We start from the raw sequence: 18,284 nt of genomic DNA, 5'->3' as shown, positions 1-18,284 counted from the left end.
CTAAATTAGCCCCCCATAGAATAACTCTTCGTTTTCCGGGATCATGACAATTGACTCTGTTGCCTCTTCGTCTCCGAAAATTCTTACCCCAATCGCGGCACCCAACTGACCACTAGATGGCGACACTTTCGGTTTTTGCCTCATAGATGGCACTGCCCATCGATTTACCTGCCACAAGCGTTACATATTATATCTTGAAGAACGAAAAAAATTAAAAAACAAAGTTTTAATTTTTTTCAAATATAGCATATAGCATATAGCATATATGCTATTATCTTCCGATTTTATAACTCCCTCATTTTATAATTTTCAAGAACTCGACGTTTATACGGACGGACAGACTGCCAGACAGACGGATATGACTAGATCGACTCTGCTAAATTTGTACAACTGACAATAAAACAAGCGCGATACATTACCAGTGTTCCAATCCATACAGAAATTCCTTTAAAACGCGGTAAAGCGACGAGGAGGCGTTCTCTGGACGTTCCTAAAAATCGTGAGGGTCCTACCAAATATTAAAACAGGAGAGAACGCTATAGTCGAGTAACCCGACTATTAGATACCCCTTACTCAGCTTACAAATTTTAAACAAATATACTCCCAAAAAAAATGGGGCTTCAGGTGGCGCCTTTGGCCGAACTATATACATTGAAAACACTACAAGCTAGGAGCGAGCAGCACTACTTCCCCCGCTACAGCGTTTCTTTTCTTATGCATAGCAGGGCAGAGTACACACGAACATTATAAAACCACACATACATTGACAAGTTTCCCCGTGCAAATTTCTCACACACATTAAGTGCGAGGATCTAGTAAGTGTGCTTTCCGCTGTTCTTCGGGCACTAGCTCCGTTTTTCGAACATGCAGTTACGTCACCAAACATAATTGCCAATAACTTCTAAAAAAAATGATAGCTCGATTTCCAAAAAACACATACACAAAGTCAAATACCTGTGGTCTAACATGTCTCTGAGCGACATGACAAACTTTTGAAATAAATTTGCGCTACGTGAGAACCACTAGAATTGGCATGCCAAACCCAAATCTCTAGATCTTAAGATCTCGACGTTAATACGGACGGACAGACAGACCGTCATGGCTAGATCGATTCGGATAGTGATCATGATCAAGAATACGAGTATTTATACTTTATAGGGTCGGAATCGCTTACATTTACCTGTTACATACAAATACAATATACCCTTTTGTCCTGCGAGTAACGGGTAAAATAAGTATTTTGATTTATTTACTTGCCATATTTCACCAAAATGATACGTCATCGTACACTTTTTTCAAGGAAAGCATTTTTTTTGTCATTCTTTGAGAATTTAATTAATTTTTATTAAACTATAGTGTTATGTTTACATCTCAATTGTAACTCTTTTAATAATTGAATATAAAATAAAAATCGAACAAAAATGGAAGACCGCTCAATATGAAAGATGCGTTAAATAACTGGGGTTATAAAATGGCTCACATACGGGTACTTTCCATGCCACATCCCAAGGCGTCGCTGTAAAGTAAGGCACTGCCACTTCTTCCACAGTGACGTCCTTTGCTGCTGCTGCAGTTATTCTCGTCGACCCTTAATCAGCTATTCTTGGATGTGGATTGGAGCAGCTCATCTTCATCCAGGTGGGCAAGAGCCGCGGGAGATCCGACGTCTATTGCAGTCACTCGATTGACACCGTCCGCCGCTGAAGGAAGCTTGATAAGCTCGCCCTCCGAGTGCACTGGCATAATGATGCATACAAAGCCTTGTCCCGTTTGAATGTCACGCGGATGCAGAGTCACTGGGTTGAACTTGTCGCTCTGGCCTTCGCTGTAGGCCTGCAGGCGCTGAAATATTTCCGGATAATGTTTGCGTAACGTGACACCGCGCCTTGACAGGATGTCCAGAATGTTGGAGAGGATCAGCTCTCGATTGTAGTGCAACGAGCGCTGGTCAAAGTTGAAGGTGAGGATGAGGATCTCTGTACGCTCTGGCACATCCACTCCCGACGGCGGATGCTGGAGCTCCGTCTGCTTTTCCTCCAGATCGACCATCATCGTCTTACAGAGCTTCAGTTTGGCGCAACGGCTGACCAGTTGACGCTCCCAGCGCACCGGCGCCTGTCCCATGCCCGGTGCCTCGGATACCACGCAAATGGCCACGTAAATTAGCATCTTGGTCTCCGGTTTGTACTCTGTGCTGAGTTTAAGGAGCTCAGAGTACAGTTCCAGTCCCATTTCGGCGGGCATAAGGTCCGGCCAGCGCACGTAATTGGCCTCCCCCATGCACTGGAACCCTTTCTTAATGAAGCCTTCAGCGGCCTCGGCACTGCGAAAGAGCACCCGCACCACGCCCCGCCCCTGTGAAATGCTTCCTTTGCGCGCCAGCAGACTAAGGTGGCGCTGCGAGTCTAGGTCGTCTTTGCAGGTAGCTAGCACCTGGCGACACAGGTTGGAAGCGCGCGAGTGCAGGCACGCCTTGCGATGTTTCTCCCAGTGGGCTCGTCGACATTCACGCGAACAGTATAGATGGGAACAATTATGGCATGACTTGAAGAACTTCTTTGCATCGTTTGGCGAAGAACTTTGTTCGCACTTCGTGTTCCGGCAGCGGATTTGTTGTTCCAGCCCCGCTTTCGGATCCCCGTTAAGCTGTCCCTCGCTTAATAAGCCCGGATTTGTATTTGTGGACGCGGAGTCGTGCAACGAGACCCCTCGGCTTTCCCTGAACATATTTTGCTGGCCACTTATTCCTGCTACAACGGACTGCGAATCGGACTGTGAATGCGATTCAGGCTGGCCCTTGCGAGGTTGATTTTTCTGTTTAGGGGCGTCGCCTTCGCTGTGACGACGAAGCCGCAGCTGCTCGGCCGCCGATAGGACTTCCAATTGCTGACGATTAGCTCTATCTGATTCTGTGGAAAACAAAATACATCGGGATTAGTTGGTACAAATTCCTGTTAGAGTTTTGTACACATGAACAACAGAAAAGAGACTTCCAGTAAAGTTTACTAAATACAAGTGCTTATTGGGGTGGACTTCTTCTGAACATTTTTAAGGTCATACTCTTAGCCCCTTTTTATAGCTTTGGCGTGACCTTAATGCATAAAAGAAATTAGAAGTTTAGAAGTTGGCGGTGCGAAAAGTATTTTTGAAGTACATTTCTCATACGCACGTTTGCCTTTTCTTACATATTTTATTTGTATAAGGATACGTTTGACACTTTTCCGAATTTCTTTTTCAGCTTAATGATTAATTTAATTTTTTTTACATAAAACTAACTAAATAAATAAATTAAATGCACATTAATTTCCAAAAGTCTTAACGCAATTATTGAAAGCTTATTCAAACTTAATGAAACCAAACAAGATTTCTTTACCAAATATGTGAGCGCCACAGAACTAAGACTTCCGCTGCTTTCAATAGAATATGCTACATGCACAAAAAATATATATCAGATCTCGTAAAAATTATTATTTGTGATTGCTATCAGAAAAAACCAGGGAAAGACGGCCTAGTAAAGTTACAAATTATTATTTTCTCAGCTAAAAACTTCAAACTAAAATTTTCCCACAAAAAAATAGGTGACTCCATCTGTCGAATTGCATTGCCAACACTCAGATAAGAGCGTGCAGCACCCCTGCCCCTTGCTAACAGTTCTCTGAATCTGTCTTTCTACATCAGCGATCACCTCGGCCCTATCTAAAACAGTAGCAGCAGAGCGGCGGCAGTAGACTTAAAATCGTTATATACCCTTGCACCTATTGCGAAGATTTAATATTATTTTAAACATCTAAATTTCGATTATATGCGTGTATGTTTAAAAACATTAAAGCTATGACGATTTTAAGCTCAATTATTCGATCGTTTCTATGGCAGCAATTTGAAATCGTTTTCCATTTTTAACAAAATTAAAAGAGCAATTCTAAGATTTTAAACCAATACTATGTCCAAAACAAATTAAATTTAAATACATTTTTTTTTCATTTATTACTTTAATGGAATGAAATTTCAATCGTAATTCTGGCATATTAAACCAGTATTATATCTTGAAGAACAAAAAAAATTAAGAAACAACAAAGTTATAATTTTTTTCAAATATAGCATATATATATGCTATTATCTTCCGATTTCATAACTCATTCCTTTTTATAATTTTCGAGAACTCGACGTTTATACGGACGGACAGACTGCCAGACAGACGGATAAGACTAGATCAACTCTGCTAAATTTTTACAACTGGTAGTAAAACATAAACGAACTTCGTCGGAAGTCTTGGTTTCTGTCCTAATTTTTTAAAAGTTCTATCTTAAAGCTCTTCCATTGCTTTGTAATTGCGATAATTGGTGAAGCAGGGGATTAATTTTTTAGTTGTGTTTATATAATATATCGTTTTTAAAATTAAAATATTTGTAGTCCTGTATGCAGAATTTGTCAATGTATGTTTTTATCCATTTGTATCCTTCTAATTGTGTCTATTGCAGTATAGGTATGCTGTGGAACAATCGGAAAAATAATTGAAAAAAAATGATAACTTTGGTGTTTTTTAATTTTTTTTTAATTCTTCGAGATTAGTAATGGTTAAATATGTCATCAAATCGGACGACTAAAGCATATAGCTCCCATAGGAACAATCGTATAGTTGCCATAGGAACTATCGAATAATTGAGCTGCAAATCATCATAGCTTTAATGTTTTTAAACATACACGCCAGTAAATCATAATTTAATTTTTAGTTTTTGAAATAGCTGCAAGGGTATATGAACTTCGGCTTGCCGAAGTTAGCTTCCTTTCTTGTTTATTTTTATTTATTTTTCCGATTGTTCCTATGGGAGCTATATGCTATAGTCGTCCAATACGGCTCGTTCCGACCTATATACTTCCTGCAATAGAAAGACAACTGTTGGGAAAGTTTCATGCAGATAGCTTTAAAACTGAGAGAGTAGTTTGCGTAGAAACGCACGGACAGACGAACGGACAGACACTCTCCTAGTAATGCTGATCAAGAATATATATACTCTTTAGGATCGGAGATGTCTCCTTCACTGCGTTGCAAGCTTCTAACTGAAATTATAATACCCTTTGCATGCGTATAGAAATTAAAAAAGATTTTTGGATAAAATGAAAAAGAGACAACTTGCATACCCTAAAACAATGGTATAGATGTATAAAAATATGTCCAATAAAGAAAAGTGTCAAGTTGTTATAATAGAAAGAAATTTCGTGTAGTAAAAGTCAAGATGCAAGATGCATGCATTTCTGAACCGATCAGCAAAATTTGCCCTCTTGGCATGCTAATTGTATATTAGACAGTTATTTTATATTGTTCATGTTGAACCAAGCTTGGTGCAAATTCGAAACCGAATTTTTATTAAGCACTTGGAAGGACTCAGCACGGCAAGGACCCGCCCCAACATTTGATCCTAAGAACCGGATTCCACCAGCTTATCGTTTTCCACCAGCTAAGTAATTCCAAGGTTTTCTATTTCTATATTTATATTTTTTTTACACACCCACACTCCGCACTCTAATTGGACTCCATTTTGTGTGAAAAAATATATATATATAAGTTACCACCGGCTAGCGCCCACTTCCCTTCACCCCCTCTCAACATCCAGGATACCCGACGACGACCCTCCTCACTCGACCCCTCGGCCACCCACATCGTACACATTCAATTCGAGTGGCCACACAGCGACAACATTACGCTCAAGTGGCCACATGAAGACGACACCAACTCAAGTGGCTGCAATAACCCGGCCGCTGGGCCACAAGAGCTACAACGGCAGCACCAGCAATAGCGACAGCGGCAGCACCAGCAATAGCGACAGCGGCAGCACCAGCAATAGCGACGGCGACAGAACCAGCAATAGCGACGGCGGCAGCAGCAGCTAAACAGCGGCAGAGATGCAACAGCAGCGATGCAGCGGCAGCGACGCGACGATGGAGACAGAGCGACAGCGGCAGCACCAGAACGTCAGCGGCAGAAGAGCAACGGCAGCAACAAGCAAGCGAAAGACGGTTGACCGCCCGCTAGCTGCCTCAGCTCAACAGCCGCCGTCCCTACCACTGCGCTAGATAAAGTGCAGCACTCACATCCGGAGCGCAACAAGCGGACCAAACAAAACCGCTGCCGTCGGCTACGGTACTTCCGCGTCTGCCAACGGCATGCTGACGCCGGAGGACCGGAGTTGGTTAAGAGTACAACCCACCAGTATTTAAGAGCTCACTTCTGTAACCACAGTAGTACTGTGCGGACCTAATATTAGATTATAAAAATAAGCTTATAACGTAATCCGAAAGTAAAGTTGTTGCCTTCTTTAAGAGTGAGCAAGTGAGATGCAGCTGATAAACACCACCATAAGGTAATATAGGGGAGCTTCGTACCCCCCCGCCCATGACCGGCCTTAACTGGCGCCCGAGCAGATTCCACCTTCTCGCGAAAGTGGGACCCAAAAACCCAAATTTTTGCGGGTACCCCCCGACAAAAAATCAAAGAGAATAAAAATATGGTAAAAAACATAAGAAAAATTAAAAAGATTAAAAAGTTACGGGTGAATTAAAAATAAAAAACCCAAAAATGAAAAAATAAAAATTATTTAAAATTAAACGAAAAACACAAAAAAGGGTACAAATTATTTAATACGGCGTTGTGTGTGTGAAACGAAAAACCCAAAAAAGGGTAAAAATTATTTAATACGGCGTTAAGTGTGTGAGAGTACATAGAAATGTGTGTAATACAACTACCCGCCACGGTGTGGATGCTGCCTTTCGCAGCTAGCATTCCCCACGGGCGCAAAAAAAGTTGAAATAAAATAATAAAACAGTGAACCTGCCGCGGCGATATGTCCACGCACCTCTCAGTGTGGCGAATTCGCGGGCACAAAAAAAACTGCGTATAACACAAAAGAAGCAATAACCCGCTGCGGCGTTAAGTCCACTCAAGTGGGTGGATTAATCGCGAGCGCAAAAATTGCACTATTAAAAGAAAAGAAAAAGCCTGGGCAACAAAAAATATAATAAAAATAATTATATTAGTCTGAAGTAGGAGATAGCACTGGAAAATAAGTGTTGCTTTTGGTTTCAAACTAGAAAAAAGCCGAAGGTAATAATAAAATCAAAATAATAAAATAAAAAAGTGGTTTGTGGCAATCTGCTGGAAAGGCTCACGAATGTGGAATGCATTCAAAAAGGGCTGCCCAGTGGATTGTGTGGCAACCGTACCTTAATAAGCGAAACGCCAGAACGGACAAATACGGACCACCGCGCCCATACCCAATAACCGCACCAAGAAAAAATCACACAAGTATAAACACACAACGCTCCAAGAAGAAAAAATCTTACAAAACTATACGAATTTTTTACCAATCGAAAACAGAATACTAATAAAAAATTTAATTTCAGAACTCTGTAAGAACACCACAAGACTACAAGAAAACGGCCAAAAACACACACAAACCAAAAAAAACGCCACAGAATCTTTGCGAGGCGAAAAGGAAACCAACGGGTGAGTGAAACGTTTAAATAAAACAATTTGCCCTGAATGAATAAAAAAATATAAAAAAATAGTAAGGAGACAAACTGTTACCCGTTATGTCCATCTGCATTTAAAATTGTTCACTTTATTCTTTAAAAAAAAAAATACACGGCCTGATCAAAAGAAATTTTTTTTTATAAAATATCTAGCAAAAAATCAGAAAATAAAAAATGGAGGAAATGAAAGAAGTATTGAAACGCCTTGATGCCTCCATGACAATCTTGTCTGCCCAAATAGCAGAGATGAAGGACGAGGCTAAGAAAGTAGGGAATAGAATAGGTACTCTCGAATCCGATTTCGAGAAACACAACCCAGTGGCGAAAATACCGCTACCACTAATGCACCCACGCACTGAATACGAACTTAAGGAATCACAAGATCACCTCTATTACAATTGTAATGACAACCAAAATAATACAGGCAAATTTGAAGAATCATCTCTGAGATGACATCTCAGGGAGTAGAACCAGATTCTCATGTGGAGGAATGAAGAAGGTCAAAATTTTATGACCGATGCCTCTCAAGCGTTTCATACATAGAATACGAGACCAGGGATGGGGCGAAACTGCAATTCTTGATAGACACCGGCGCTAATAATTATTTTATTAGCCCCAAAAATTCCGCCAGTTCAAAAACACTTTCAACGCCTTTTTTTGTACAATCCGCTGGGAGGTATAATATAAAAATCACGTACTATATCACAGGACAATTTTTTAAGCCAATGGGGAACAACACTGTTCTTACCTTTATTGTACTCCCGGGTCTGAAATCTTTCGACGGCATTATAGGGGACGACGCACTGAAAGCCGTAAAAGCCCTGATCGACAGGAAAAATGACCGGTTAACAATAACACCCAATATTAAGATACTCCTCCTGGCAAAAAAATCAAACTATGAACACCCTTTACTAGAAGCAACGCATCCTGAGCTTGCTAGGGAGGCGTTAAAGAACTCTTGCGGGATGGGATCATTAAACCATCAAAGAGCCCATACAATTCCCCGGTTTGGATAGTACCAAAAAAACCTAAACCGAACGGAGAAAAACAATACCGCATGGTCATCGATTTCAAGCGCTTAAATGCCATCACAATCGCAGACTCTTATCCAATACCAGATATTAACAAACAAAAAAAAGCGGTTCAAGGCAGAAGATGTTCAAGACGATGGAAGGGTCACTGTTAAGACAAGGTCGGGAAAAATCTTCCAGAAGTCCCACTTGAGAAGTTAACTTATGGACAATAGAAACACTAATAACACCCCCGTCGTTAGCAATGGGCTGGTAACAGGATATCCGTGAAATTTTTCAACTATTAAATGTCACTTCGATAATAAAGGGGAAATGTGTATTAAACGTTTCACAAGCTCAAAAATAATTACACAATAACCACACCAAAATACCATAAAATGTTAACATAAAAAAAACATATAAAAAGAAAAAATGTAATCTAGACATATAAAAATAAAACTAAAACACAAACAAATTTAGACATATAAAAATAAAGGAAACAAAATTAAAACACAAACCAATCTAGACATATAAATGCAAAAGAAACACAATGAAAACACGAAACCAATCTAGACATATAAGAAAAACACAGGAAAATTTTTTACAACACAAACAGACTTAACACGAAATTCACAACAAAAACAAACTTAAACACAAAAAAAACTAACAAACCTAAAAACAAAAAACACAAAAAAAAAACAATCTAACAGAAAAACACACTAAACTAAAACACTAACAAACCTGAGCATATAAACTAAAATAAAGCAAATTAATAAACAAATAAGAAAACCTAAATTAAAGTAATGAAATTAAATACTATCGAATATAAACTTTCAAAATAAGATAAACCTAGCTCAATACCAAAAAATTAAGACCAAAAATTTAGAAACAACACCTACACGAAATATCTAGACTAAGAACTATTAATCACCTAACTATAAGAATTTATTACCTTTTTTTTCGGCACTACGAGCGTGTCCACGCTCTACTAAGCGACCGCGCTTCATATTTCCAAATATGACGCAACGGTTGTCCCCTTACAACAGGGTACAGTCTGGCGAACCAACGGTGTTTTTAAGCTGGCCCATATTATCGATCTAGGCTGCATTAAGCAAGTCATCGACCAAACAACCAACGAGGCTACGATAATCACCGACCAACGGATCAATGCTTTAGTCTTCCACTACCTGCAACACGCATCAGAGGGCATCTCACGCATGGATGGCACACCAGCACGGAGGAGAAGACGACATAACCAGGAACAACAACCAGCAGATCCGGATAAATACAATACTCTTTGACACGACACACGAATCACTCCAGAGATTAAACGACGTCATCGGAAGAGTCAACGCAATAGACGGCGATTTCCATGTAACAACCGCCGTACTCCACAAGGAAATAATAATAGCGGACCAAGTCAGTGAAATACTAAGAGCCTGCCAACTGGCAAAGACTGACGTGGTCAACACGAATCTATTGGACCACGAGGAATTAGACGAAATTTTGACAGAGGTAGAAAGCCTTCCTTATCAGAACGTGGTCGAAGCCGTCGAATTCTCCCGACCAACAATCCTCACGAATGGAACTACATTGTTGTATATCTTGGCAATGCCCAAGGTAGTGGACCAAAAGTACCGATTGATGCTAATTTACCCAACGGTATCGGACGGCAAACAGGTCGTGCTGAACTACAATAAACTGGCCATAAATAAGGTGGAAACATACGCCCTTCTTGGATATTGCGTATCCATCGGGAATACAACTGTCTGCTGGGAAAAGGACCTATACAAACTGGAGGAGGAAAGCTGCATTCCAAGACACAATCGGTGACCGGAATTTCAGCAGTTATTCGTCAACGCACTTGATGGCAATGCCAGCGGTCTTGACCCAAATAACGACAACGGGTTACGAACTATCACTGAAATACGTGCATGACTTCAGCATGGAGAATCTGAAAAAATTATCAACTATGTCTAATAAAATTTTAATATCCTTCTCCGCAGAAATAATTATAACAGTATCCATCATAATAGCAATCTACCTTGTTTGGAGGAAGATAACAGAAACCAAAGGGATATCAAGGCTGCGAGACCCACCTGCGAACCTCGAACCGACAAAGGCTTAAGGATCTGTGGGACACAGATCTTGTGGTGGGGAGGAGTTAACACCGGCTAGCGCCCCCTTCCCTTTACCCCCTCTCGACATCCACGATACCCGACGACAACCCTCCTCATTCGACCCCTCGACCACCCACATCGTACACATTCAATTCGAGTGGCCACACAGCGATAACATTACGCTCAAGTGGCCACATGAAGACGACACCAACTCAAGTGGCTGCAATAACCCGGCCTGCAATAACAGTGGCAGCACCAGCAATAGCGACAGCGGCAGCACCAGCAATAGCGACAGCGGCAGAACCAGCAATAGCGACGGCGGCAGCAGCAGCAGCAGCTAAACAGCGGCAGAGATGCAACAGCAGCGATGCAGCGGCAGCGACGCGACGATGGAGACAGAGCGACAGCGGCAGGACCAGAACGTCAGCGGCAGAAGAGCAACGGCAGCAACAAGCATGCGAAAGACGGTTGACCGCCCGCTAGCTGCCTCAGCTCAACAGCCGCCGCCCCTACCACTGCGCTAGATAAAGTGCAGCGCTCACATCCGGAGCGCAACAAGCGGACCAACCAAAACCGCTGCCGTCGGCTACGGTACTTCCGCGACTGCCAACGGCATGCTGACGCCGGAGAACCGGAGTTGGTTAAAAGGCCAACCCACCAGTATTTAAGAGCTCACTTCTGTAACCACAGTAGTACTGTGCGGACCTAATATTAGATTATAAAAATAAACTTATAACGTAATCCGAAAGTAAAGTTGTTGCCTTCTTTAAGAACCAGAAAGAACGAGTGAGCAAGTGAGATGCAGCTGATAAACACCACCATAAGGTAATATAGGGGAGCTTCGTACCCCCCAACCATGACCGGCCTTAACTTATATATACCTAGTTGTCTTTTTTGCAGATACTAATTTTCGAGCATAAATTTGTAAAATATACATCATCTTCATTCGCACCTTCACACACATACAAGCTTTACATTTTCCCGTCGGCGCTCACAATTAATACAAATCATCCAACGTTTTATTATTTTTTTTTCATGTGAATATTTGTGTTGTGCAGAAAGAAACAGGGGGCTTATGCACATACCAAATATTACATCCACTGTAACGACCTGATTTCTATGTATTCTCGCTCGCTACGTTAACGGGCGGCTAGCTCAGAGAGGTTATGGGTTCGTTCCACCAAATTTATTTTGGGTGATTGCCTTTGACCAATGAATAACGCAAGAGTTCTGTTGGGATCGTAACTGTCTTTATTCGTCTCCTTGTACAAGCCTTGCGGCTCTTCAGCTGCTGCTGCTCCTCGTCGTCGTCCTCTGCGGCGTCGCTCCTCGTCGCTGTCCTTCGCGGCGTCGCTCCTCGTCGTCGACTGTTCGCTGGTATCTGCCTCGTGACGGCTCCTTCGAGACTCTGGATGTTATGCGAACCTCACTATCGGGACCGGCAAGGTGTTTCGCCTAGCAGGTAGAACTCGGTTCGACCTCTTCGCCCAGCCACCTTTATCGCAGACTCCACGCAAGGACTCCCTGAGCTCGATTTAACCACGACCTAGCACCCTTTGGATCTCAGCGTTGAAGCCTCAGCCTTGTGGACTCTCAGTCGTTCGGCGTCTCGACTTTGCGATCTTGATCCTGGTCTACTAGTCTCGCGTACACGCACTCGCTTTGATTCTCGCACTATTACTCTTCTTGTGTGCTGCGCTTGCGCCGCCTTTTATAGCCTGTGATGGTCCCGTTATTTCCCTTTTCCAGCTCGCGTGATCGGGTCCAAGGTCCACTGCCGCACCGTTAGTTCACGGTGTGTCCTCTTTGTGCGGGTCCGAAGTCCGCCAATTTACCGTTCGACCCTGTTGCCCTTGCCGTATGAGGGTCCAATGTCCAGCGTGGTACCGTTAATTCACGGTGTCTCCGCTTTTTCCGGGTCCAAGGTCCGTTGTTTACCGTTTGACCTTGTTGCCCTTGACTCCTCCGGCATTCTCGCCTCCTTCGCTGTTGCTATGCAGCTCTCCTGCCTCGGAATTTGTGGGGAGTTTTAAGACTCCTCACATTTCCCCCTTTCTTCGGAAATTCCCGCCCAAACTCGTTCTCCTCGTGACCCTATACAGTTCCCCAAAAGACTTCAACTTTCCCTGAGCTGCCCTCGTAAGACTCCCCCCAGACAGCGCTCTGAAAGACCTTTAACTTTCCCATGGCTGTGCTGCGTTAGCCTGTTCCCCAGACAGTTCCCCGAAAGACTTGAACTTTCCCGAAACTGCATCTCGTTCCTTCGATAATTCCCCCGCGTAGAATTTGAATTTCCCGCCCAGACATTTCCCCTGGTTTGACATCACCATTCCGATTCCCGTCGTCTGACCACACCTCGATCGCACTTATCGATAGTGGTTCCAGCATTGCCATCGTTGTTGCCGTTATCGTTTCCGTTGTCTTAAGTTGCCTCCGTGTGACCGTTTCTTGAGAAATCCAGTATTTTTTGTACCCATCGATCGCAACTATCGATCGACCGCCTATCGCCTGGCGCCCCCGTCCCTAATTTCCTCACGGCCTAGTTGTTTTGAAAAAACTGGTAAGTTAACTTGCTGATGATAGTTTTCCTTTAATTAACGACTTGTTTCTTTACAGCGACACCATGACCATGATGCCCCTGACATGTCTCGGGGTGCTGACCCTGGACCGCGTGCCCCGGGAGACCCTTGCGGCGGCAAGTGACCCCCCTCGCCCTACGCCTGCGGCAGCCTCGTGTTTTCTGCCGGCCCGCGTGCTTGGCCCGCGATTGCCCCCCTCCACGACTCTTTTTTTTCTGTGTTGTGCCTTGTTGTGATCCCCTGCCCAAAAATAACTGCTGTGCTCGAATGCTATTATTTGTTTATTGGGCCTTAAACACCCGCACCCGGCCCCCTGCTACCTTGACTCGGTAGCGCTGTCCCTCCTCCAGCACGAGCTTGGCCCACCTGGCCTTCCTCTGCCTCCCTCGCTGTCGCTGCGCCTCTTCGGCCACCCGCGCCGGCCAATCCGCCTCCGGAACCTCCGCCCACGGTGGTGCTCGCGACTCCGGGCACGAAGTCTGCCGCGCCAGCTTCGGGGGCGGCGCCGTGTCCCGCGACGTCTCCGGCGGGGTTGGCCACTCCCATGGCCCCTTCTCCAGCCCCTCCTGGGCCTCGCGTTCCTACTCGGTCGTCACCTCCAGCCCCGCGCGATCGGCCGTCTCCGCGACGCGTTTCGTCGACCTGGCCCTCGGATCGCGCGGGCTCAGCGGCGGTGGGCGCCGCCACTCGATGGCTTCGATGGCCTCTCTCATCCTGGCCTCCTCTGCTGCCTCCTCGGGCGCGGGCCACGTCCACATGACCGTCTGCTGATGAAACCGCCGCCCCTCCACCCCGATGGTCCGCAGCGCTTGCGCGACCTGCGCTTGTGGCAGGTGCCACTCCTGCTGCCTCGGCGGCGACAATGGTGGTGGTGTTGGCGAGTGTGGCAGCGGTGACGGCGATCGTGGTGGCGGCGGTGGTGGTGGCGTCGGCGATCGTGGTGGCGGTAGCGGCGGCTGCGTTACCGGCGGCGGCCGCGCTGCTGGTGGCGACTGCGGTGCCGACAGCGGCGGCTGCGGCTGCCCTTGCGGCGGCTGTGGCTGCTCCTGCGGCGGCTGTGGCTGCTCCTGCGGCGGCTGTGGCTGCTCCTGCGGCGGCTGTGGCTGCCCCTGCGGCGGCTGTGGCTGCTCCTGCGGCGGCTGTGGCTGCTCCTGCGGCGGCTCCTGCGGCGGCTGCGGCTGCTCCTGCGGCGGCTCCTGCAGCGGCTCCCACAGTGCGGCCTCCTCGGCCTCGGCGTCCCTCAGCCTCTGCTGCCACGCGGCGACTGCTGCACTCCTCGCCGCTCGCCGGGCCTCCCATTGGCGGACAGTGACCGCCCGCGCCTCCAATATACGAGCCCACTCTTTGGGCTCGCCCGACGGTGGTATGTGCCCTAGGCAGATCCTCCCGAGCCCTGCCGTCGCCCTGCTCAACCGGCGGAAGATCATCCTGTCCCTCGCAGCTCGCCGCGCCACGTCGTCCTCGCCCGACGACACCTCGGGACTGACGGTCTCCGTCCCCTCCTCCTCCTCCTCACTCGCGTCCTCCGGCCCACTCTCGTCGGAAGAGATGGCGACGACCTCTGCGATCTCCGTCGCGTCTGCGCCTGGGTCCCCCTCTCGGACGGCAGCTCCACGTCCGAGATCTCCCCGGTGGACTCCTCGTCCGCCTCGATGACTGGTGACGGGGATCGCGACACCAGGGTGGACGCCAGAAGCTGGAGAACGGAATCGGAGTCCCGTCTCCACTTCGCCACTGGCTGTTCCCTGGCGCGCTCCTCCCTCACCTCGTGTCCCACTCGCGATTGGGTGTTGTTCTTACGTGCGCTCATGATGGTTAACTCTTTTGGAAAGACCTGCACCATGCAGCGCCGTCGCTGACGAAACCTCGGTTCTTCCGCGTATCCTCGGTTCCGTTATTCGCGGAGACGTGTACCGGTAACGGGACTCGCTCTCCGCTCTGTGTCCGTGTAACGTTTAAAAGTAACGGTGCCCTCCGTGTACACGCCTCCTACGCAACCCGTGCATGTGTGTGTTTAGCCGGTAACGGTGCCTACGGCGTTTTAAACCCTCCCTGTCCCGCTCTCGCGCTCCTGATGTGTGTGCCTGTGTGTGTGTGCTTGACCGTTAATTTCGATACTGTGTATCGTCCTCCCCCTTTCTTCGGTTAGGGTACAGTGCTCCTCCGATACGCCGGATTTGTTGAGACTGCCCCTCTTTGCTTTGGGGTTTTAATTGGCTTATGTGTGTTTTCCTTTCTTTGCCCGTGTGTTCGTGCCGCAGGTTGCAAATAACCGGAGAATCGAAAGTAATTATTTTAAACGGTCCCTCGTACCTGGGGGCCAGTTTCGCCGCGAATCCTTCTGCCGCTTTGGATAGATGGTGCTCCTTGGCCCATACCGTGTCTCCAATCTGTGGTTTCCAAGGGCGCCTCCGGAGATTGTAGTGGCGCGCCTGATCCTGCGCCGCCTTCTCCATGTTCCGTCTGACCAGCTCGAAGATTTCGTTTATTTTTTTCGCATTCTCCGACGGGGTCTGGGTTTCCCTTCCTGTGCCGGTGGTTTCTTCATCAAACAACGCGCTCGGTAACCTGGGCTCTCTACCCTGCGTGACGAATGCCGGCGAATACCCTGTGGTCTCGGCTACACTAGTGTTCACGGCCAGCTGCAATTCTGGCCATTTCTCATCCCACGTTCTCTGGTCTTGTCCGGCAAACTGGGCGATCATTGTTTTTACGGTTCTATTGGCCCTCTTGTGGTGTGTACGGGGCTGTGAACTGGTGCCGCACTCCCAACTCTGTCAGGAACCGCTTGAACGCCCTGATCGTGAACTGCACCCCGTTATCGGTGATTAAGACCTTCGGCACGCCGTACCTTGAGACAATCCTTTCCCGGATTGCCTTTTCCAGCGTCTCCGTGGTAGCCCTCCGCATTGGCACTATTTCCGTCCACTTCGAGAACCGATCTACGAGCACTAGTAGCATTGAGTTCCCGTGTTTCGACCGAGGAAGCGGCCCGACGAAATCGGCGCATACTGTGGCCCAGGGCTCCTCTGGGATCTGTGTGAGCATTTTTCCGGCTGCCTGGAGCTGACTGGGCTTGTACCTGAGGCAGCTCTCACAGTTCCGCACGTGCTTCCTAATGTCGCGGTGCATGCCCGGCCAATAATACCTCGCTGCCACCCTCGCGATCGTCTTCCGGCTGCCCATGTGTCCGGCCGTCGGCGTATCGTGGTTCTCAACCATGACTCGCTGCCTTGACCCGCTTGGTACGCATAGCTTCCATGCGACCACATCCTCGTTGCCTGCTCTGTGAGGAATGTGCCGGTACAGCCGGTCGGCCTCCACAAAATAGTCCGGATATTTTTGGGGGTTCTGTGCTATCTTGCCCCTTATGTCCCTTATCCAGCTACATTCGGCTTGTTCTGCTGACTGACCAGGTGACTTCGTTTTCAACCTTCGGCAGGTTTCGGGTAAGGGCTGCCGCGACAGTGCGTCCGCCACAATATTCAGCTGGCCTTTCCTGTATGTTATTTCGAAGTCGTATTGCTGGAGCTCCAGTGCCCACCGCGCGATTCTTCCGGTTGGGCTCTCGATGCTATTCAACCACTTCAAGGCCATGTGATCTGTTATCACTTTGAAGTGGTAACCCTCCAGGTATGGCTTTAATTTCCTTATGGCCCACACGATTGCTAAACATTCCTTTTCAGTGGCGGAGTAACTTTTTTCCGACCCGTTTAGGGTCCGGATGGAATAGGATATCACCCGCTCACCCTGGTCGGAATTTTGAGTGAGAATGGCGCCCAGCCCATAATCGCTGGCATCGGTCTGCAGCACAAACGGCTTTGTAAAATCCGGGCATGCCAAAATTGGGTCGGCGACCAATCTTGCCTTGACAGCTTCAAAGGCCTGCTGGTGGTCGTCGGTCCATTCCCATTTGACACCCTTTCGGAGAAGGGCGTTCAACGGATGCACTAGCGTGGCAAAATCTGGCACAAAACGCCTGTACCACGACGCCACTCCCAAGTACTGCCGTAGTTCTTTGACATTTGCCGGTGGTCTGTAATGCGATGCCCTAAGTATTGAAGTTCCTTCCTGAAGAATTTACACTTATCCGCGTTTACTTTCAGGTTTGCCGCTCGCAGTCTTCTGAATACTTCCTTTAGGTTCCGCATGTGCTCCTCTAGTGTCCGTCCGATGACGATTATATCATCCTGATACGCGAAAGCGTGCGGCATCATTTCAGGTCCAATTACCTGGTCCAACGCCCTCTGGAATGTTGCCGATGCCGAGTGTAAACCGAAAGGCATAACTTTCCATTGAAACAGGCCTTTCCCTGGCACTGTGAATGCGGTATACTGCCTGCTGGCTGCCTCCAACGGTATTTGCCAGTACCCGTCCTTTAAGTCGAGGCTGCTAATATATTTAGCTTCTCAGAGTTGGTCCAGGATGTAGTTGATCATCGGCATTGGATATGCATCCTTCACGGATTTTGCGTTGATCTGCCTGAAATCCACACAGAGCCTCCATTTCCCGGTCTTCTTTCTCACCATGACTATTGGTGAGCTGTACGGACTCCTTGACGGTTCGATGCATCCCTTTTTAAGTAGCTCGTCTATTTTGGCGTTGATCTCGCCCTGCATTTTTGGATTCTTCGGATAGTACCGCTGTTTGACCGGCTGATCGTCCTTCATGGTGATCCTGTATACTGCCACGTTTGACGTGCCTTGTAGATTTCCCAGGCTCTCCAACTCGGTCTTTAAAAACTGGTCCACATCCTTCTCCGAAAACCCCTTCGCGGCTTCCACGACTGCTACCGACAGTTTTTCCTCTAGCCAGCCTCGGTGTCTGTCCCTCGCCGGTATCATCACTCTGTGACCTGCGCATTTCACCTCGGCTCCGATTTTGGTGAGGAAGTTCCATCCTAGCACCAGTTCGTCAATCAATCCTGGGAGGATCAGCAGCTCCATTGACACTTTTCTTGTGCCAAGTCCGATTTGAATTTCTAACTGCGATTTTACGTCTCCGCATCTACCGTCCGCCATCCGTACTTGCCTCTTTGTGGGTCCAAC

The 18,284-nt window shown here is 47.0% G+C and overlaps 1 protein-coding gene across 1 annotated transcript in view; it reads right to left on the bottom strand.

The window, feature by feature from the left end:
- Positions 1 to 1,326: 1,326 nt before the first annotated feature.
- LOC108146931 overlaps positions 1,327 to 18,284 on the bottom strand; it is a 176,524-nt gene continuing 159,566 nt past the window's right edge. Inside the window, 1 exon segment of the mRNA XM_041708590.1 lies at positions 1,327 to 2,909. Within this exon segment, the coding sequence (XP_041564524.1) occupies positions 1,594 to 2,909 (1,316 nt within the window). The 3' untranslated portion in view covers positions 1,327 to 1,593.

Source organism: Drosophila elegans, unplaced genomic scaffold (assembly GCF_018152505.1).
Source record: "Drosophila elegans isolate 14027-0461.03 unplaced genomic scaffold, ASM1815250v1 contig_3, whole genome shotgun sequence".
NCBI lineage: Eukaryota > Metazoa > Arthropoda > Insecta > Diptera > Drosophilidae > Drosophila > Drosophila elegans.
The sequence above is the reverse complement of the archived record's forward strand: the minus strand, read 5'-3'. Positions and strand labels throughout refer to the sequence as shown.